Source organism: Macrobrachium nipponense, chromosome 20, assembly GCF_015104395.2.
Source record: "Macrobrachium nipponense isolate FS-2020 chromosome 20, ASM1510439v2, whole genome shotgun sequence".
In the NCBI taxonomy this organism is placed as follows: Eukaryota; Metazoa; Arthropoda; class Malacostraca; order Decapoda; family Palaemonidae; genus Macrobrachium; species Macrobrachium nipponense.
This window is the reverse complement of record NC_061089.1, coordinates 30,761,662-30,784,843: the sequence shown is the minus strand read 5'-3', so window position 1 is coordinate 30,784,843 and position 23,182 is coordinate 30,761,662. Positions and strand designations below refer to the sequence as shown.

Sequence of the window (23,182 nt, the reverse complement as noted above, 5' to 3'; positions counted from 1 at the left end):
GGTTCTGTGAAAGACAATGCCAGTTCCGGTGCAGAAAGAACTGGAGAGGTCTGAGGTGTAACCTTCCTAAAGGAAGGAATTGCTCCAACGAGGAGAGTGTCCCCAACAGACGCATCCTCTCCCTCACTGTGCATGCATCTTTCTCTAGAAAGGTTGCGACTTTCTCGGAGCATCGGGCTATCCTTTCTGGTGACGGATATGCCCGAAAATCCAGAGAAACCATCCGAATCCCCAGATAGATACGATCTTGACTGGGGATTAACCGAGACTTCCGGAAGTTCACTATAAGTCCCAGAGAACTTGCCATGAAAAGGGTCTTTTGTAGGTCCTCCAGACATCTTTCTTGTGACTTGGCTCTGATAAGCCAATCGTCCAAATAGAGGGATACCCTCACTCCCTCCAAATGTAGCCACTGTGCTACATTTTTCATTAGCCCTGTGAAAACCTGAGGGGCTGTCGAGAGGCCGAAGCACAAGGCCCTGAATTGGAATATCCTTCCTCCCATCATGAACCTGAGATACTTCCGTGAAGAAGGATGGATAGGCACATGGAAGTAACATCCTGAAGATCTAGGGACACCATCCAGTCCCCTGGACGAAGAGCCGCCAACATTGATTGATTGATGGATTGTTACTATATTAATCTAGCATCGCGACAACTAGGTCATTGATGCCGAACTATATATAAAGACCCTATAAATTTCAATAATAACAATTAAACAGAAAATTATAAAAAAAAAACATACATATACAAACACACACAAACACATATATACATACTACATACTATTATACACATATATATATATACATATATATACATATACATACATACATACATACATACATACATACATTACACACATACATACATATGATAAAAGATACTGGTAATTATTTAAAAAAAAACACACACACATACACATACACCACTTCAACAAGAATAAAAGCACGGAGCACACAAGCATTACAGTTTATCTAAAATACCACTGTTAAAAAGAAATCCAAACAAGCCAGTCATGTTAAAAATCCCATTTGCTCCTAAAATTTTTGACAACTTAAAAACATTATTCTCCTTCCCATAGTATAGATATTGATTGCGCTTCGCCAACACTGAAGATGTCGTCTCCATGGCGAACTTTCTCTTTTCCACAAAGAAATTCAGGGCGCTTACATCCAGAACCGGTCTCCATCCTCCTGAGGCTTTTGGAACTAGGAAAAGGCGGTCGTAAAAACCCGCTGAACATGGGTCGCTCACTAGCTCTATCGCCTCCTTCTCTAGCATTTGCTCTACCGCCAGAGTAAGGGCTTGGCTCATGATGGGATCTCTGTACTTGGCCACAAACTCCCTCGGAGTCGTCGTCAAAGGTGGTCTTGCTGTGAAGGGAATGAGGTATCCTTTTTGGACAATCGAGAGGGACCAGTTGTCCGCCCCTTTCCGTGCCCAGACTTCTGCAAATCTTAGCAGTCTGGCACCTACTGATGTCTGGAGGACTTCTATCCTATTTTTTCGCCCTGACAGAGCATGAGAAGGATCTTCCTCTCTTAAAAGATCTTGTTCCTCTCGAGGTAGAGGCTCTAGAAGGAGGGCCCCCTCGAAAGGGCTCCTGTCTAGCTGGAGTCTCTTTCTTAGCTTTCGTCTGGAAGGTCGGTCGAGGTTTCTGAGCCGACTGGGCCAGCATATCCTGGGTCGCCTTAGCAGAGAGAGCGCCTGAGATGTCCTGTATTATCTTCTTAGGGAAGAGAAGAGGCGAAAGCTGCGAATATAGAAGAGAAGCTCTCAGCGCATGAGAGAGGGACTTAGTCAGAAAAGAGCAGAACACAGCTCTTTTCTTAATAACCCCAGCTCCAAACAGAGAAGCTACTTCGCTAGAACCATCTCTCACTGCCTTGTCCATACACGTCAGGACACTATTGAGATCCTCGGGCAAAAGGGAATTCAGGTTCTGAGTCCTTTTCGCTAAGACCCCTAACGACCAGTCAAGGAAGTTGAAGACTTCCAAGACTCTGAACATTCCCTTCAACAGGTGGTCTAGCTCGTTCATCCCCATGTAGTCTTAGCAGACAAGAGGGCCGAGCGTCGAGAGGAATCCACCAGTGAAGAGAAGTCCGCGTCTGCAGACGAGGGAAGACCCAGGCCTAAGGGCTCTCCAGATTCATACCAGAATCCAAGCTTCCCCGTAAGTTTGGAAGAAGGGAAAGAAAAAACAGTTTTCCCTTTTTCCTCCTTAGAAAGAAGCCATTTGCCAAAACCTCTCAGAGCTTTCTTCATGGAGATGGTTGGTTTCATTCTGACACAGGACGAAACCTTCGTCTTCTTTGAGGTTGAGAACAAGGAGAGAGGCGAAGGCGGAGCGACAGGGGTAAGAGCATCTCCAAACTCCTGAAGGAGGAGTTCTGTCAGAATCTTGTAAGACGAGACAGAAGAATCCTTGTGCAAATCCTCGTCCGAAGCTTCCTGCTCTTCTTCTAAAGAAGAACCTCCCAACATCCTTATGAGCGTAGGCGGCCTTCTCCAAAGAAGTGCGCCTATCCTGGGAGGAGTGTCTGGCAGAAGTCTGGCGCCTATCAGGTGAAGCCAAAGCTTCGGGAGAGCGCCTATCAGAGGAATCCTTCCTACTCCGATGAGGGAGTTCTCCGTGTTCTTGGCGTCTGTCAAGAAAAAAGCGGCTGCCCGAGGGGGAGCGCCTGCTAGGAGAAGAGCGCCTACCAGGCTCTATGCGTCTGTCAAGAGGAGAGCAGCTGCTTGGAGAAGTGCGCCTGATCAGAGAGGAGCGCCTGCTAGGCTCTTGGCGCCTACCAAGAGGAGTGCGAATCCCTGGAGGAGAGCGCCTACTAGGAGACAGGCGTCTGCCAGGCTCCATGCGCCTGGATCAAGAAGCGTTGGAATCAGGAAAATCTCGCCTACCAGGAGAGAGGCACCTTTCAGGCTCTTTGCGCCTGACAGGAGACTGACTGGCGAATAGCGCCTACTAGGGGAGTAGCGCCTAACTTGATCTAGACTCCTGTCCAGATAAGAGTGCTTGTCAGTGGGAGAGCAGCTACCTGGAGAGTAGTGCCTACCAGGCTCTAGACGCCTGACAAAAGGAGAGAGCCTGTCTCGAGAAGAGCTTCTGCTGGGGGAGGCTCTCTTATCGGGAGACTGACATCTATCCGGTATTGGGCGCGACACTGAAGACGTGCGCTTATCCTTCAAAGAGCGCCTACGAGAGCTTTGTCCTGCTCCGCGGGAGACAGGATGCCGCCAGGAGAGCGCCTACTGGGCGATTGGCGCCTGGAAGATGAAGGGAGCCTGCCAGAGGAAGAGCGCCTCACTCGATCCACTGGTTCAGGAGAGAGTGCAGTCTCCGACGGATAGCGTAAACCAGGAGGGGGGCGTCTAGACTTCTTGACGGGGAGTGAGACGTCCTTTTCCCGACGAGAGCCTCCTGCCAAGGAGCCAGCAAGAGCCGAAATATGATATTGTTATGATACAATAAAGTTTCATACATACTTACCTGGCAGATATATACATAGCTATCGACTCCGTCGTCCCCGACAGAAATTCGAATTTCGCGGCACACGCTACAGGTAGGTCAGGTGATCTACCGGCCTGCCGCTGGGTGGCAGGACTAGGAACCATTCCCGTTTTCTAATCAGATTCTCTCTTCCACCTGTCTCCTGCCGGGAGGCTGGGTGGGTCTTCAATCGTATATATCTGCCAGGTAAGTATGTATGAAACGTTATTGTATCATAACAATATCATTTTCATACATTCAACTTACCTGTCAGATATATACATAGCTGATTGACACCCTTTGGTGGAGGGCAAGAGACAGCTAGCTCCTGACTAGACAGGTAAACAACATGTGTTGTAGGTATTTATAGACCTTGGTTCCTCTGTGTTTCTAGACGAAGGGTCGACTTCCTAGCTATTGCATAGGAGTCTGCTTCGTCTCAAGAGCCTTAGCAAGATAGTGATCTGTGGCCAAGAGTTCTTGTGGGTCTACCGATGGGGTCTTATCCACTTACTCGGTCGAGCCTAATTGGCATTTGTCAATGGGTGCTAATCCGCTTATATGACAACATGCCTATGCCTATTGGCATAACTAAGGAGCGCAACACCGATCCCGATCACCTGTTCCTAACATGAGGGTTCACGCTAAAATTGAAAAAGAGTTATCCCCCAAACTCCTTTCAAACCTCAAAAAAAAAAATCACTAAGTTAAAATAAATTCAACTCATTATTAAAGGATCAGTGTCGGCTCCTTATCCCCAGCAAACGTATCCGCTGTACGTATAAACCAAGAGAGAAGGATCTCCCGTAGGTTAACTTGAAGTCCTTCGTGTAATGAGCAGTCAACACATAGTTGCACTCTCATATGTTAAAGCTAATATGTCTTCCTGACATATTGTTACGAAAAGAACAAGAACTTGCAAAAGCTCGCACTTCATGAGCTTTTAAATTCTCAGCTGTTTGAAGGTATCATCAAGTCACTTATGAAGTGCTTTAGAGATTACCATTGTTTCAAAGAAGACTAGGACTTTCTTTGAACTGGATCTCATCTGGATGAAGCCTAGCGCCTGGCTTGCGCCTGGCGCGAGGAGTATCCTGTTTGGAATACTCCTGGCGCCTGACAGTCGTAACACTCCTCGAATACTACCTGCCAAGTCTGGAAGGCGCATCTCGCTCCAAATACTCCTGGCGCCTGTTAGGAGTATTAAGCTCAGAATACTCCTGGCGCTTGGTAGGCACATCGCGCTTCGAATACTCCTGGCGCCTGGTAGGAGTAAAAAGTCTAGAATACTCCTGGCGCCTGGGAGGAGTATCGAGGTCAGAGTACTCAAGGCGCCTGGCAGGAGTATCTCTTCCCAAAATACTCCTGACCTATGGAAGGCGCATCTAGTTCCGAATACTCCTGTGGCTGGTAGGAGTATCGCTCATGGAATGCGCCTTTCGAATGGCAAGTATATTGCGCTTAGCGGGCGCTATACTCCTATCAGGAGTTCTCTCTTCTCCAGTTGGCTCTTGTTGCTTGGATGAAGATCTGGGCCTAGAACGATCTACAGTAAAGTCAGGCTCTTTGCGCCTACTTGGCGCCTGGCTCCTAGTTGGCGCCAGACGCTTGGCAGGAGTTACTTCCTTTCCCACGTCTCGCCTGCCTAACGCACCGCTCCCCCCAGAGATGGCGCTTGTGCGACTCCCCTGTAGGGTTCGTCGCGCCCGACAGAAGATCGGTATTTGGATCTCTTAATCGGAAGCCTGTCATCCTTTTTACGAGTAGGCTCTTTAGAAAGTACTCCTACCAAAGAGTCTAATTGCTCCTGCAACATTCATCAAAATTTAGTCAGCTACATCCAGTAGACGATAGGAGATCTAAAAGTCCGAGAGACAACGTCCTTCCTCCGAGGAGGATCCTTATTGAATACTTCCGTTGCTAACGAGTTCTCCTCCTAAATGTTGATGAGTCGTTGCAGAAGCTTCCCTATCCTTGCCCGAAGGAAGGGGAAGGAGCCTGGAAGCTTAAAAAGATTCTGAGCTGAAATTGGTAGGACTCCTGATTTCTAGCTCTTAAATGTATCTCTCTGACCCTTTTGGGAAGTAGTTTGAGCCCTCATTCGCGTTCCAAAGACTCTGTCAGTAAACGTTTAAACCTTGTCTTCTGTAGATGACAATGTCAATACATTACCCGGACAACGAAAACCTCTATCTGAAAGCGTTGATCCAGGAATAAAAAGGCTTTGAGCTCTTTTGCCAAACATACTATGCTGGCCAGAACCCATTGCCGAGTCTTCATAGAAATTTGATTCCAGATTCTAAAGCCAAAAATTTCACTTGTCCTTTTGATCGTTTAGGACCAAGAGAAACATTTGATTAGGAGCAGTTCCATCTTGTCGGAACAGGAATCTGAGGCCCAAATTAGGATTCCATTCTAAGTATAAGATCTCTTACTCTTATCGTATAGAGGTATTGTATAAGATCCCGAAGATCTTAATTCTCTACTATCTCTAATATTCTTTGTCGAGACAGAGTATATCTTTTTACTGTGTTCATTGATAGCATAAAATACCAAGGTGATTCTTCCCTCTGAAAGGGAAGAAAAATGATATTGTCATGATACAATAAAGTTTTATACATACTTACCTGACAGATATATACTTAGCTATAGACTCCGTCGTCTCCGACAGAATTTCAAATTTCGCGGCACACGCTACCGGTAGGTCAGGTGATCTACCGCCCTGCCCTGGGTGGCAGGACTAGGAACCATCCCCGTTTTCTAATCAGAATTCTTCTCTTCCACCTGTCTCCTGCGGGGAGGCTGGGTGGGCCATTAATCGTATATATCTGTCAGGTAAGTATGTATAAAAACTTTATTGTAACATGACAATATCATCATTTTTATACATTCAACTTCCCTGCCAGATATATAACTTAGCTGATTAGCACCCATTGGTGTGGGTAAGAGACAGCTAACTACTGAAATAGACAGGTAAACAACATATGTTGTAGGTATTAATAAACCTTCCTTGGTTCCTACCTTATTAGGCTGAAGACTTCGCGGCTACTGCCTTGGAGTCTGCTTAGCCTCAAGAGCCTCAGCGAGATATTGATCTCTGGCTAAGAGTTCTTGTGGGTCTGCCAATGGGGTCTTATCCACTTACCTCGGCAGAGCCTAAAGGCCTTTGGTCATTGGGTGCTATTCCTACTAACATGACAATACACCTTGTTCAAGGAGCACAAAACCGATCCCACGATCACCTGATCCTAACATCCATGTTAGTTCTAAGATTGTAAGGAGTTATCCCCGAAACTCCTTACAAACAACCAAAACTCGAAAACTAATTACACTTTCAATACAAAATATACAAAAAAAAAAAAAATTTTGTACTCCCCTACTAGCCATACATACCCTTGATCCCCTACCAGCAATGACACTATGCTCCCGTGCGACAGTAGTGAGCTTGCTAATAGAAAACCAAGCACATATCTGACAAGAGGGTTTGTGTACGATAAAAAACACAAAATTAAGGATCAGTCTTTGCTCCAAGACCCAGTACTGTATCTGCTGATACAAAAGGACCTAATGAGAAGCACTTCTCATAGGTCACTCTCACATCCTTCAGATAATGAGATGCAAACACTGAATTGCACCTCCAATATGTAGTCTCAATGATATTCTTTAGAGACATATTCTTTTGGAACGCCAAAGATGTTGCTACTGCCCTCACTTCATGAGTCTTGACCTTTAGAAGACCGAAGGATTCCTCCGAGCAGTTCTTGTGAGCGTCCGTAATAACGCTTCTCACAAAGAAAGCCAAGGCGTTCTTGGACATGAGTCTTTTGGGGTTCTTCACCGCACACCAAAGACCTTGTTGACAAGCTCCCATCTGTCTCTCCTCTCTAAATAATATTTAAGAGCTCTCACTGGACAGAGAGATCTCTCTATCTCTCTGCCTACAAGGTTAGATAGGCCTTTTACCTCAAAACTTCTGGGCCACGGTTTTGACGGGTTTTCATTCTTTGCCAGAAACATTGTCTGGAAAGAACAGATGCAGCATCTCTTTGAAACCCCACCGTGGAATCCAGAGCGTGTAATTGCTCGTCCGCTTGGCGTAGCGAGAGCCACCAGGAACAAGCATTTCCTAGTGACGTCGCGGAAGGAAGCCAGATGTAAAGGCTCGAATTTATCCGATGAAAGGAATTTCAGGACCACGTCTAGATTCCAACTAGGTGTTCTAGGAGTAGCTGCTTTAGAAGTCTCAAAAGATCTAATTAGATCGTGTAGATCTTTGTTGCTAGCAATGTCCAGGCCTCGATTCCTGAATACTGAAGACAGCATGCTTCTGTATCCCTTTATTGTCGAGACAGATAGGTGTGATTCCTCTCTCAGAAAGAGGAGGAAATCGGCAATATTCACTATAGAGGTACTAGAGGAGGACAGCTTCTGACCCTTACACCACCTCCTAAAGACTTCCCACTTGACTGGTATACTCTTCTCGTCGAAGCTCTGCGGGCTCTAGCGATAGAGCCCGCAGCCTTGCGAGAAAAGGCCTCTCGCTCTGACAAGTCTTTCGATAGTCGAAAGGCAGTCAGAGCGAGACCTGGGAGGTTGTGATGAAACCTCTACGTGGGTGGGTTGTCTGAGTAGATAGGGTTCTGTTTGGAAGCGATCTGGGGAAGTCCACTATCCACTCCAGTACCATCCGTGAACACCATTCCTGGGCTGGCCAAAATGGGGCTATTAGCGTTAACTTCGTGCTCTTCGAAGCTACGAACTTCCTGAGCACTTCCCCCAGGATTTGAACGGGGGAAAGGCGTATGCGTCCACACCCGACCAATCCATGAGAAACGCGTCTATTGCGAAGGCTCTCGGATCTTCCACTAGAGAGCAAAAGATCTTCTATTCGTTTGGAGAGGAACGTCGCAAACAGGTCTATGTGAGGTCTCCCCCACAGGGACCAAAGACTTCGACACACTTCTTCGTGTATAGTCCATTCTGTGGGAAGGACCTGATTTCTCCTGCTCAGTCTGTCCGCTCTCACATTCTTGATCCCTTGAACAAACCTTTGTGAGGAGAGTTATGCCTCTTTCTTCCGTCCAGGTTAACAGGGTGTCTGTTAAACTGATAGAGGGAGAAAGAGTGCGTGCCTCCTTGCTTGCTGTATGTAAGCCAGAGCCGTGGTGTTGTTTCCGAGTTTATCTGTATCACCCCGTCTCTGACTATCTCTTCGAAGAACTTTAAGGCTAGGTGTATGGCCACAAGTTCCTTGCAATTGATGTGCCAGGACACCTGTTCCTTTGTCCAGGTGCCTGACACCTCCCTTGCTCCTAGCGTCGCTCCCCATCCGACTCCGAAGCGGCGGTAAATAAACACTTGGTCGGGTTCTGCAGAGCAAAGCGATACGCCCTCGTTCTTTTGAAGCGGAGGGATCCACACTTCAGATGATCTTTTACTTCTTGTGGAAGTTGGAAGATGTCCGAGAGTTGACCCGTCTTCCAACTCACACCTCTTTGATGGAAAACTGAAGAGGGCGAAGGTTGAAGTCTCCCCAGCGAGAAGAACTTTTCCAGTGAGGACAGGGTCCCTAAAAGGCTCAGGTAATCCCTCGATAGAGCCCGCAGCCTTGCGAGAAAAGCCTCTCGCTCTGACAAGTCTTTCGATAGTCGAAAGGCAGTCAGAGCGAGACCTGGGAGGTTGTGATGAAACCTCTCGAAGTGGGGTTGTCTGAGTAGATCGGGTTCTGTTTGGAAGCGATCTGGGGAAGTCCACTATCCACTCCAGTACCTCCGTGAACCATTCCTGGGCTGGCCAAAAATGGGCTATTAGCGTTAACTTCGTGCTCTTCGAAGCTACGAACTTCCTGAGCACTTCCCCAGGATTTGAACGGGGGAAAGGCGTATGCGTCACACCCGACCAATCCATGAGAAACGCGTCTATTGCGGAAGGCTCTCGGATCTTCCACTAGAGAGCAAAAGATCTCTATTCGTTTGGAGAGGAACGTCGCAAACAGGTCTATGTGAGGTCTCCCCCACAGGGACCAAAGACTTCGACACACTTCTTCGTGTAGATCCATTCTGTGGGAAGGACCTGATTTCCCTCCTGCTCAAGTCTGTCCGCTCTCACATTCTTGATCCCTTGAACAAACCTTGTGAGGAGAGTTATGCCTCTTTCTTCCGTCCCAGGTTAACAGGTGTCTTGTTAAACTGATAGAGGGAGAAAGAGTGCGTGCCTCCTTGCTTGCGTATGTAAGCCAGAGCCGTGGTGTTTTGTTCGAGTTTATCTGTATCACCCCGTCTCTGACTATCTCTTCGAAGAACTTTAAGGCTAGGTGTATGGCCACAAGTTCCTTGCAATTGATGTGCCAGGACACCTGTTCCTTTTGTCCAGGTGCCTGACACCTCCCTTGCTCCTAGCGTCGCTCCCCATCCCGACTCCGAAGCGTCGGTAAATAACACTTGGTCTGGGTTCGCAGAGCAAGCGATACGCCCCTCGTTCTTTTGAACGCGGAGGGATCCACCACTTCAGATGATTCTTTTACTTGTGGAAGTTGGAAGATGTCCGAGAGTTGACCCGTCTTCCAACTCCACACCTCTTGAGGAAAAACTGAAGAGGGCGAAGGTGAAGTCTCCCCAGCGAGAAGAACAAATTTTCCAGTGAGGACAGGGTCCCTAAAAGGCTCAGGTAATCCCTCGCTGAGCTGTTCTTTCTCTCTAAGAAGCTCGAGATTCTCGACAAACCTCGAGCGATTCTTTCTCGCGAAGGATATACTCGAAAACCCCGAGAATCCATCTGAATCCCCAGATAGACCAAGTTCTGGCTGGGGATCAGTTGTGACTTCTCGAGGTTGACGAGCAATCCTAGCGAATCTATCATGTTCCTTGTTACTTCTAAGTCCTCCAAGCACTGAATCTCCGACTTGGCCCTGATCAGCCAGTCGTCCAAGTAGAGGGAGATGTTTATTCCATCTAGGTGAAGCCATCTTGCCACATTCGCCATCAGGTTGGTGAATACTTGTGGAGCTGTAGACAGACCGAAGCACAGAGCCCTAAACTGAAAGATCTTGTCTCCCATTACAAAGCGAAGATATTTCTTTGACAAATGGTGAATGGGAACGTGGAAATATGCGTCTTGCAAGTCCAGAGAGACCATCCAATCTCCTGGACGAAGAGCCGACATTACTGAGGCGAACGTTTCCATGCGAAAACTTCTTTTTCTGTACGAAGCGATTCAGAGCGCTTACGTCCAGAACTGGCCTCCACCCCCGATGCCTTTGGTACTAGAAAAAGGCGATTGTAAAAATCCCAGGGGCGGGGAGTGTGGATCCTGCACAAGTTCGATGGCCTCTTTTTCCCACATTTGCTCCACCATTTGAAGGAGAGTCTTTCTCCATTAACGGGTCTCTGTACCTCGCTGACAGTTCCCGAGGCGTAGATGTTAGGGGAGGGCTGTTGTCGAAGGGATTCATATCCCTTCTTAAGGACCGACACGACCAAGGGTCGGCTCCCCTTTTTGCCCATACTCCTGCAAAGTTCAGGAGTCTGGCGCCCACTGGTGCTTGGAGGAGCAACAAGTCACTTGGATTTCTGAAGGCCTAAATGAAGACCTTCCTCTCTTATCAAGAGCTCTTCTTTCTGGCAGGGGGACGCAGCCGCTGCACCTCCACGAAAGGGCTGCTGAGGAGGACGAGAAGTCCTTCTTAATCGTCGACACTACAGGGCGTCCTTTCTTGGACAATTTGCGTTAGAAGGTCTTGTGTCGCCTTCTCAGTTAGCGAGCGAGTATATCCTTCACCAACTGAGAAGGAAACAGATGATCCGATAGAGGGGCGAACAGTAAGGCAGTCCTCTGGCTCGGAGAAACCCCTTTCTTTCGATAATAGGGATCCATAAACTGATCTCTTTTTCAGGAGACCAGCACCAAAAAGGGAAGCCACTTCACCCGAACCGTCCTGTACTGCCTTGTCCATGCAGGACAGGACGCTATGGAGAATTTCTGGGTTTTTCAGAAACTCCGGATCCTTAGATTTGTTGGCCAGAACTCCGATGTGACCAATCCAGAAAGTTGAACACCTCTAAAGTGACAAAAAGTCCCTTTAGAAAGGGTGGTTCAACTCTGTGTGGCTTCCCACGTCGATCTTTGTCACCGATCCTAAGGAGTGACGTCTAGAGGCCTCCACTAAATTGGAAAAAGTCGGCATCTGCAGAGGCAGGTAGAGAAAGACCCATAGTCTCTCCTGTCCATACCAAATACCTCTCTTTCCGTGTAATCTGGAAGGAGGCATGCAGAATACCGTCTTTCCTAACTCCTTCTTCTTGTCCATCCAAGAATCTAAAGAATGGAGTGCCTTCTTCATAGATATTGCAGGCTTCATTTTAAAAAGGCCGACGATTTTGCCGTAGCCGAGCTCGAAAAGAGCGAACGAGGAGAAGGAGGAGCCGCCGGGACTAAGAGAATCTCCAAATTCTTGAAGTAATAATGAGGCTAAGACTTTATAACTAGATAGTCCCTCATTAGCAGGAGGTTCGTCATCAGACAACTCGTCTAACCCTCGATCAGACGAAGGAGAAAGTTCAGTTTCGTTTGGAGGGAGAGTCCTTCCAAGACCTCCTATGTTCTGAAGGAGAGGAGCTCCTATTTGGAGAAGAGTCATAACCTCCAGGAACGAAGTCCCCGACTCTTGCCTCCTGGCTCTTGACTCTTGCCTCCTGACTCCTGCCTCCTGGCTCCTGACTCCTGCCTCCTGACTCCTGACTCCTGCCCTCCTGACTCCGGACTCCTGCCTCCTGACTCCGGGACTCCTGGCTCCTGCCTCCTGACTCCTGACTCCTGACTCCTGCCTCCTGCCTCTTGGCTCCTGGCTCCTGCCTCTTGGAACTCCTGCCTCCTGCCTCCTGGCTCTTGCCTCCTGGCTCCTGCCTCCTGCCTGGATGCCTCTACAACTCTGGCTCTGGGCTCCTGCCTCCTGGTTGACTCCTCACTCCTGGCTCTTGGCTCCTGCCTCCTGGGTGGACTCCTCACTCCTGTCCGGTTGCCAGACGTCTGATCGGTTCATCCAGGTTCGTACCGGGAAACCTCACCTCGAGTAGGAGTATCGATCCTGCGGCAAAATACCTCCATACGTCTGGAGGATCTTTTAATAGGAAGGGAAGTGTCTTTCCCTTCTAGGAGGCTCCTTTGACAGGACTCCTAAAACAAAAGACGAAATCTGTTCCTGCATCGCCATCATGAACCTCTTCGTAGCCTCCTCTTTATCCTCTTCGGGAGGAGGGGAAGGAGGATGGGGAGGAGTCCATAGCCTCCACCTCCTGCCTCCTTCTCACTCTGGTTGAAAGAATGGCTCTTCTTGCCTTATTCTTCACTCCCTCCCGGGAGACTCCTCAGGGAAGTTTTTTCTGGGCTCGAGTCAATAGACGGAGCCTTCCAACTCCTCTTGAGAGGCCGAGATCGATCTGAATCTCTCCAATCACGTCTCGGTGATGAAGATCCCGATGAGAAAAACGGACTCACGCAGGACGCTTTTACAATAGCATCCTTGCAGTCTGGGGTGTCACAGAAACCGCCGAAGGGACACCTGATCGGTGGGGGGGGGATTCTCCACAACCTCCTTTCGGCTTTCGGCATTCCTTCTCCTCTGGGCATGTGAGCTTGAAGAGGTCTAGACCTAGGAGCGTTGCTGAGACCGACCAGATGCCCCCTCCACTACACTGGGGTACACTCATATCACTGTCCACTGAAAAATCACTAGCCTTACCTTGTATGGCAGCCATTTTGTTTTCCATCAACTTGAAGGCTGCTTTTAGATCCGCAAGTTCTTTTGCTGGATCTACAGGTTCTGCAATAGGAGAAGGGGCTGCAATGGAAGGAGAAGTAGCAATACTTACCCTTGGGGAAGTCCACAAGCTTGGAATTAGTTCAGATCTAGAACTACTTAAACTTCTATGAGAAGCCTTCCTCACTCTTTCTCTCTCTAACTTTTTTAAATAATTAGTTAGATTCTTCCATTCGTTCTCACTCAAGTTCTCACATTCCTTACAAGTATTAGTAAAAGAACATTCATACTCCTGCATCCCTTGCATACCGTGTGAGGGTCTACCGAAGCTTTCGGCAACCTCACCTTACAGCCTACATTCACACAACGTCTCACAACCATTCCAGAGTCAGACATTATTAAAGAAAATTCCAAAATCAAGTCCACAAAAACAGTCCACAAAGCGTATGCCAATCCAACAATCCAGATACGTCGCCAAAAGTCGGTCAAGAAGATCAATTGCCGGTGAAAAAAGAAAAACCAATTGAGAGGAACCAAACAACAATGTTGATGGTCCGGGCGACAGAAGAATTCTGATTAGAAAACGGGGATGGTTCCTAGTCCTGCCACCCAGGGCAGGGCGGTAGATCACCTGACCTACGGTAGCGTGTGCCGCGAAATTTGAAATTCTGTCGGAGACGACGGAGTCTATAGCTAAGTATATATCTGGCAGGGAAGTTGAATGTATAAAACCATTATGTGGTTCACAGAGGTATCGGAACGAGGACAATTTCCCCTTTCCATCTAGCACGATCTGCAGCAACTCTATGTCTTTAACATATTTAAAGAATTATCAAGCTTCCCTTGAAAAATCCTCTCATTCAATATTTACTCCGGTCAGTCTGCACGCAGATAGACTCAGAGTGGATAGGTTTTTCAGGTCCAATATTTATAATAGATTCCAATAAAATCTCTATTCTCTTGAAAAACCTTCCGACACATGCTGAAAGAAGAACGTGACCTCTGTGAATCCAACCTTTTATTGCCAAAATGATGCATTCATCTTCTTCCTTTGCCGCCATTTATTTTAATATCTGTTAAGAATATATAACTAGGGGGAAAAAAGACTAAAGTTTATTCCCTATTTAAATTAAAGATGGCGTATCTTGCTACCTCTCTTGTTTCGAGGAAACGGAAGCAATCTATAAGAAGCTCGTTCATCTCTGCCTTGCGAAGAGATCTGTGAATACTTTCCGCAGGGTCTGACAACTCTTTCCAATAAATGTTAAACATACGTTAACAGTTATTATCGTCGATCAAAAAGGTTCTCAACGGACGTGCAAAATCCCGCATCGAACCTGGTTAAGGATCGTTACGTTCCGTGTCTGTTTCCAAATAGGTTAAATCGTGCTCTGCCGAATTAAAATCATTTATAATACCGTCACATTGTGGTAAACAGCATTCATCTAGGAAACTCTTGTAAGGATAGTAGGAACTCTGTAATTAACCACGGTGTGGTGCATAAGGCTTAAACCGTACCGTTATCTTAAGGTGAATTTTCTACTACAGTTTCTTTTCCTCGCCGAGGCAGAGAAAGATCCTTAGCAAAAACGAATACGATGTTATTCATGTTTGCCTAAAAAACCCCTCAATTCGTGGTTAAGTCCCTGATTGTAGGGGGAATATACGGTGAAGCATTCGATCCCTTAGGAGAGAGATGTAACCAACGGTTCACGACCGAGAACCGGATGGTACTGGATTGGCTCACAATTACAGCCGTCTCGTTCACTGCCTGGCTGCATTCATTCTGAGTTGCCAGTTACTCCCTTCAATGAATGGATATAAAATAAAATTATTCTCGAGTCTAAGAAAGCTCTCAATAATGCAAATTTAAGCCAAACAACCTTTGTTAAATACCGAAGCTGAGTAGGTATTGTCGTAACAAACCTTTTAAGCGAAGTCCTTACTAGGAAAATCCTGTAAGGATATAGATAAATCCGTAGCGAACCAGAAAGGCAACTATGGTATGCGTATATGACTTGTTCATTCAGTAGTCGTATACAGCAAGCCTTCTACGACATGCTTTCCTTTCCGACATGCAGAGAAAGAATGGAAATCTTACTCTCTTCGTTCTTTTCGTCAATAATCCCGAATGAGTATTAGTCGAAAGAGATCGCAAATGACAACCGAGGATCGAAGAGAATCTCTCCAGCTTTTATTATCTTGGAGATAAGTCCGTATTTTACGCCTTTCTTATCTGGAAGAGCCTCTAATCAATGAATGAGAGCTCGTACGAATCTTGTTCAACTTCCAAACGATTGCCCCTCTTTCTGTAAATGGTTGGTTGCATTATTTTTTAGAAGGAGGATGATTTAATATCCTCTTACTAATACTGAACTAATTCTCACAATTCTGCTCTATCTTCCATTCCTCAAGTTGGGAGAAGATTGAGCAACCGGAGGAGAGCGCTTCCTTTCGAAAGGTGAAGGCCTTTTGAGCAGTACCGACTCTAACCTGACAAGGGCTACGGCAGCCTGTGCTACATCTTGAGTCCCTGCCTGGAAAAAGCCGAACTTGCTCTTGCCTTTATTGCATTAAGACAATCCTGACAAGGGCGACGGCCGCCTGTGCGACAACTCCCGTCCCTATCAGGAGAAGCCTCGAATGTCTTTCACCTTTCGCCTGGAGGACTCTTGGCGGTTGTCAGGCTCTTCTTGTAGGAGAAAGTGCCTGGCGCTAAGCAGGAGTATCTTGCCTAGAATACTCCTGGCGCTGGGGAGGAGTATCGCGATCTGAATACTCTCGTCCTCGGAATACTCCTGGCGCCTGGAGGTAGTATCGCGCTCCGAATACTCCTCGGCGCCTGGGGAGGAGTATCGTGCTCGGAATACTCCTGGCGCCTGGCAGAGAAGTATCGCTTTCCTAGGAGGAGTATCGTGATCGGAATACTCCTGGCGCCTGGTAGGAGTATCACGTCCCGAATACCCTCCTGGGTGCCTGGGAGGAGTATCGATGTGCTCGCGGAAATACTCCTGGTGCCTGGCAGGAGTATCGCGTTCCGAATACTCTGGCGCTGGGAGGAGTATCGTGATCAGAATACTCCTGGATCCTAGCAGACGTTTATCGCGCTTGGAAAGTTTTTCTTGTTGGAAAGTTCCGAGCATCTGAAAAGGCGATCCTCGCCTGGAAAGTTCTGTACGTCTGGAAGGTTATTTGAATCTGGAATCTTCCGCCTTCTGGAAGGTTCCGCTTGTGCGGAAGGTTCTGTGTGCGGAAGGTTCCGATCTCTTGTACATTTGTTCTGGCTTAGAATTCGACAATACTTCCATTTTCGACAATACTTCCATTTTCGACATAGCCCTCCCTTTCTTCTGAATGAGAAGGACTTCCATTTCCATTTGATGAGATCTGGTTCATAGTGCTTCAGGCGCTTTGCGCCTATATTCAGGCCCTTCAGGTGCTTTGCGCCTTGTTTCAGACGCTTTAGGCGCATTGAGCCTCGTTACCGGAGCTTCATGCCAAAGGAGCTAGAAGCTTAAACGTTATATATATACAGGGGTCCTCGAGTTACGACGTTGATCCGTTCTTACGATGCATCGTAACACGAATTTCAGCGTAAGTCGGAACATTGAAAAATACCACATGATTTAATGTAAATTACCTATCAATAACAACGAGAGAACAATTCCTTACCTTTATTAGTTTGATTGGCTTGCACACTGGAGAGGAAGCTGCGGTGCTGGAGAGACTGGGGGAGGTTAGTGAAGAGAAAAAGAACCTCCAGAAGTGCTTGGAGATGCTGAGGCAGATATTCTTGAGGTGAGGCAGAACATACTAGTACTGGAGATGCGAATCACCATAAGGCTGACTGGGATACGCCGTGATTTTGGTCTTCCAACCAAAGCACCAATAACCTTTCCATTTCAATTATTAGACCACTACGCTGCTTAGTTATCACTGTCGCTTTCATAGGAGCAGATCCTTTCACATGTTCAACGATGCGCTTTCTTTATCTTTGATAATGGTAGCAACGGTCGAACGGCTAAGGCCAAGCGAGCGGCCAATGTTTGTTGGCGTTTCTCCCTTCTCAGATCGCTTTATAATGTCCACTTTAATTTCCATGGTGATGGCCTTTCTTTTCTTCGTGCACTACCATCAGAAGAGTCCGCCTTGCGCTTGGGAGCCATAACAAAGAGCAAAAAGTTACAAAAACGATACAACACGAGGGAGAGAGAGGACAGTGTTGTAAACAACCAAAATGGCGTATGGGCGAGGACTGAGCGTAGCGAAGCGACGCCGTCCTCTCCCCCACAAAGCGTATTCTTCCTTCCGCCGTGCGCTGGAACTAGTTCGCGTTTGTTTACGTTGCTTACGACGCTAAACCGCGTAAGACGGAACGACGCAAAATATTATTTTTTATATTTTTATTGGGGGCGCGTTCGTAACCACGAAACATCGTAAGTCGAGAACCAGCGTAACCCGAGGACTTACTGTATGTGTAATCACTAAACGAGATCCATATAATTCATTCGATCAACAAATATTCTTTAATATCTAATTCGTTCTTCTCAGAATAGATATATTTTCATATACATGTGCCGATGAGGAATTTATTGAAATAACTATTTCAAACCCCCATGGGATAGAGCCCCCCCCGTCCAACTGTACGGGGGGACGAACCCGGATAGGGCAATGCCTCTACTGCAACTGTTATCGAATGATGTCTTCCTTTCTCCGTCTCTTCTGAGGTTCCGATAGCCAGACGAGATTATCTTGCATCTTCATTTAATCTACGCCGTTGAATGTTTTCTATTTCGTCCTTATTCGTCCAAGACGCTAATAATAAGGGGACATTGAATTAGGATGCCTTTCCAATGGCTATCCCTGGCAGTCTGGGACGTCCTACAGAACCTGCCGAGGGGCGGGGATGGCCTGATCGGTGGGGATTCTCTGTAACCTCCGTAAGGCTTTCGACATTCCTTCTCCTCTGGGCCTGTGAGCTTGGAAGAGGTCTAGGCCTGGGAGCGAGACAAGAGCCGATCAGACGCACCCTCTATTGCAATGGGGAACACTATAATCACTTCTTACCTTATAATAGCTCGTATCTTGAGCTACATTCCTTTATCTTCAAATTGCAAATGAATTTGTAGTTTCTGTGAAGTAAGAAGGTGATGAGGAAACTACACTACTAGTACTGTTAATATTCTAAACTGCTCGTCATAATGAGAGCTATTAAAGCTTCTAAAAAAAAAAAAAACACATATCTAGTTCTATGTTTTTCTGACTTCCTCAAATAGGAAGTTACCTTATTTTCCTCAATCAAATTCTAACATTTATTACACTTTATCAATGAATAAATATTTATATTTCCCTTTCTTGCAAACTATGTAATTGTCTACTGAAAAAACTTCGGTAGTTACATCCTCTATTCTTCGAAAACTTCGAAGTTAATTCATTAAAAGTTATTAAAAAGTTATTAAAAGCGTATGCCGAACCACCGATCGAGTACTTCCCTGTAAAAGTTGGCCCAGAATAGCGATGGCGGTGAAACACGAAATCAAATCAGGAGGGAAAGTAAACATATGTTTACATTCCCAGCGACAGAGAGAATCTGATTAGAAAACGGGTGGAATGGTTCCTAGTCCTGCACCCACAGCTGGCAGGACCGGTAGGATCAATCCTGACCTACCTGTAGCGTGCCGCGAAATTCGAATTTCTGTCGGGGCGGGACGACGGAGTCGATAGCTATGTATTATCTGACAGGTAAGTTGAATGTATGAAACTGAGCCTGCAGGCCCGCAAGAATACAAGCGGGACATCTTACAAACTCCTCTACCGGGGACGAGGCTCAAAACCTACTAGAAGGAGAGTACTCCTGAGCCCTCCTGGGCTTTTTGATGTCCACCTCAGACTCTTCTGAAAAGCACTCCGGGCTGGAAGGAAGGGTGCAAGGAGCCTTCCAGGCTCTCTTCAACGGTCGGAGAGGGCGAAGAAGAAGAGAAGCACTGGCGCAAAACTTCCTTCTTGGCGCGATCTAAGGAAGCCTGGGAACGTACATCAGGATCTACCGAGGGGACGCCTGACCGGTGGGGGTTCTCCTTAACCTTCCTGCGGCTGTTGACTTTCCTCCTCCACTGGGACTGGGAGTCTGGAAGAGGTCTAGGCCTGGAAGCATTAAGGAGCCGGTCAGACGCACCCTCCACTGCACAAGTCACTGGCACTATCGCTCTTACCTTGCAAAGAACGGATCTTACTCTCTATGCTGCGGATCGTGGCTCTCATGGCGGCCACTTCCGTAGGCGTGTCTTCGGGTTCGAAGCAGGGAGCAGGAGCTGAAACAGGAGGAGGATCTACTGCTAAGACAGGATTATCTACTTCCTCGCTAACGCGAGACTTACTAGAACTACTAGAAGAAGCCTTTCTTACCTTGTCTTTCTCTAACTTCCTTAAGTAGGAAGACAGAGACTTCCATTCATCCTCATCCAACTTCTCACATTCATTACAAGGGTTAACAAAAGAACATTCATTCCCCCTACACTTCAGACATACAGTGTGAGGATCTACCGCTGCTTTTGGTAGCCTCACCTTACATTCACTCACAGAACATACTCTAAACATAGAAACTTTTTTAACTTCTACATCAGACATCTTGAAATCCAAAGAAAAATCCAAATAAAAATCAATAACGGTCAACATGCGCGTATGCCAAGCCAACAAGATCAGGTACTTCACCAAAAGTCAGTCCAAAGCAATCCAAGGCAACGAGAAACGAATCAAACTATCTGGAGGTAACGACAACAGGTGTAGTCGAAACCGGCGACAGAGAAAATCTGACTAGAAAGTGGGATTGGTTCATACACCCGCCACCCAGCGGCGGGTAGGGTAGATCACCTGACCTACCTGTCGCGTGTGCCGCGAGTTTTGAATTCTGTCGTGACGTCAGAGACGTAAGCTTAGTATATATCTGACAGGAAAGTTCATGTACAAAAAAGCAAATTAGTAATAATCTTAGAGGTATGGTCAATAGAAAAAAATCCACAAATTAGTTAAAGTTCCACAAGGAAAAGTGAATAATGTTTTCAACAAAAATTCCCAACACAGTGGACCGCGGAAATGTGAAACCTGTAAAACCAGGGAGCACTGTATATCTGATGCTAGAAGAGCTTCAATCTGACATAAGTGCTAGCTAATTATGTAAACTACCACAAAAAAGAATCAAGAACATCACTAAAGATACTGGAAAAATATCCAAAAACGATGAAAGATGACTGCCTAAGACCACCAATATTAGTCAGGAGCCGGCAGCAAATGAATTGGTTCTCTCTGCAGTTTTGTACCCATTGTTCCAGAAAGTGGGCAGGTCCTATTCACCTACACTAGCGATGGTGGTGCCGCCACAAAATTTTAATTTTTTGACTGCTGTGGTAAGAAGCTTTCAGCTACATTTACTTACTTGGTAAGTTACATATGTAAAATTATAAAACAAAATTACTTATTAGAAGAAAACATGTATAACTTGGTAAAATTTATGATATTCTTGTGTAAGAGGCCCCACAAGGGGCTGTAGTCTTTTTTCAACTTCTTGTGGAAGGTAGGGAGAATTTTTTCCTCACACCATGTGCATTTGCATATCTTCCTCTTTCCATTAAAGTTTTTTTCTTAAATAGGCAGACTTCAAAGTTTCCCGGCCTGGATTGCTGCTACGTTTTTTAGCCTGGTTCTTAAGGCTTAACCACACTTCCTTTCTTTAATTATAAAAAACCCCCACCAATGGCCTTCTTATTGTCCCAAACCTGCAGCCATTTGTCTAAAACACAAAAGAGTGGTGGTTATCTTTGCCCATGCATATCAAGGATCTAGGGATTCAGATCAGTTTTTTTGTTTTTTGTATCGCTGTGAAGATAACTACTAAGAATGATTCCGTACATTTGATCCTACAGGATTCATCTTAAAAGCATTTAGATCATGTGAAATACTTCAGATCATTGAATAATAATTTTCACACTTCTGCCTTCTTTTTCGTTTTATTTTTATTTATTTATTTTCTCTCAGTACCTGAAGTAATGGTATCTGGACAGGTAGTTCACCCTCACTGGTAACTAGGCTGCTCTAGCTGTTGGTTGACATGAAGATTATTCTAAGCACCTTTTCTATAGAGAACAATGCACCTTTTGGTTTAGGTTCACTTGTCCAGATTTGTTCTGTGTTCTGCAAATATTTCAAATATGCATTTCTGTTGATTGTAATTGGGTAATGCAAGGTTAGCTAGTTACCACTTGTCTTTGGAAGTTAGTTTGCATACAGGTTAGCAAACTTCAGGACATACTAGATATATTTTAGCCTGCATGACTAAATATTGTTTGTGCATTTACTGGTTATGATATTGATGGGTATTTGCATTTCAATTACACCAAACTTGTAACTCTTCAATTTGCATGTTTATTCCTCGTGTATTTTCTATCACGTTTCCACTTTTCAAAGAGTATTATCTATCACATTTCCACTTTTCATTCTTTGGTTTGTAATTTTCCTAGACCTACCATTAATTTGCAATTCAATAACTTGAAGGTATTGCTCTTAAATTCTTACGACTTCTGTGCTTGTATGCAAGAGAAGATTCCAAAACTATTTTGCTTATCACTTTTAATCTCTCTCAGGAGACTGCAACACTTGTAAGGATTAAGGAGGTTGCCGATGCCAGAAGTGTCCATCACAACATACGTTAATTCTGTCACATAGTTATAAGGATTTATTCCAAACTTTTACCTTTTCCTTCTTATTACATTACTCATATTCAAATTCCTGGTTGCACCTCAAGTGGTGCACTGTATGCATTACTACAGGTGTATGTAGCATCCCTACAGGCAATAGCTGCACTGATCATTTTTTATCCATTTAATTTTCCTCCATTCTCACATCCTTTCTTCAATCTGGCTGTTCAACCTCTCTGTTGTTTCTTAGTGAAATATGATGTTGTCTCCAAGCTCCACATTTAAGTACTTGTACTTCATTTTCTTTATTTTCTGGCACTCCTTTCCTTGCTGTCCAACCTCTGCAACTCCTCCTTGTCAATGTCTTGATGGCTGAATGGCCAAAGAGCCCCAACTTAGCTTGGCAGGCTACATTTCATAAAAGGATTGGTTTTATTTGATCAAAAATCTTGTCATCTGATTACTAAATTCAATACTTAAGGTGTGTATTTCAATAGTTAAAGTGTGTATATGTTCAAATGGAATCACTAAACTACTAACCTGTGATATAGACTGTAGAGGTGGTAATGGTGCAGGTATGGCAGGAGTTGCCTCCTGAGGCATCACCATCTGCAGAGCCTCCAACATGTTCCAGTTGGCTGCTTCCAAATGCATAAAAGCCTCACCCACATCTTCAATACCAGAGCATGCCTAAAATATACGTATTTATATCTTAAAATAAGAAATTCATATACACTTCTGATGAAAGTTAAGCCAGATACATAATGTCAGAAATTCCTTGGTTACTCTGGAGTCCCTATACAGGATTAAATAGGGCTTTCTATTATTCATATATGACTCTACAGAATGAATTACAAAGTAAATTTTTACTTTTAAAACAAACAATTTTGGAAGCTATAAATTTGGTGCCTTGATACATTAAAACAATCAAAATAAACTGAAAATATTGAAAATCCATCAACACAACTACCATCAACTCTATGTAACAAGTTTTCTTTTTAATTCATGAGATTAAATGTGTCATGAGATTTCTAAATTATTTCTCAAGTGTAAGTTCAGTATCATTAATTAATTCAAGAAAGGAACAATTCTACTTTTATAAGAAACTACAGTAATATAGAGTAAATTTACTTTTAATCTTCTGTAAGTAAAAAACATTTTTATAAATTATAAAATAGCATAGCCATTGCACGACACTCAAAGAAAAAAAAGTTATATGGTGTGGCCCTAAACTAACCAGAT

At 45.4% G+C, this 23,182-nt stretch overlaps 1 protein-coding gene across 1 annotated transcript in view; it reads right to left on the bottom strand.

Moving 5' to 3' along the window:
• LOC135224427 (FAS-associated factor 1-like) overlaps positions 1 to 22,638 on the bottom strand; it is a gene marked incomplete in the record, with an annotated part of 195,290 nt that extends 172,652 nt beyond the window's left edge. The window contains 1 exon segment of the mRNA XM_064263419.1: positions 22,481 to 22,638. Within this exon segment, the coding sequence (XP_064119489.1) occupies positions 22,481 to 22,594 (114 nt within the window).
• Positions 22,639 to 23,182: the final 544 nt, after the last annotated feature.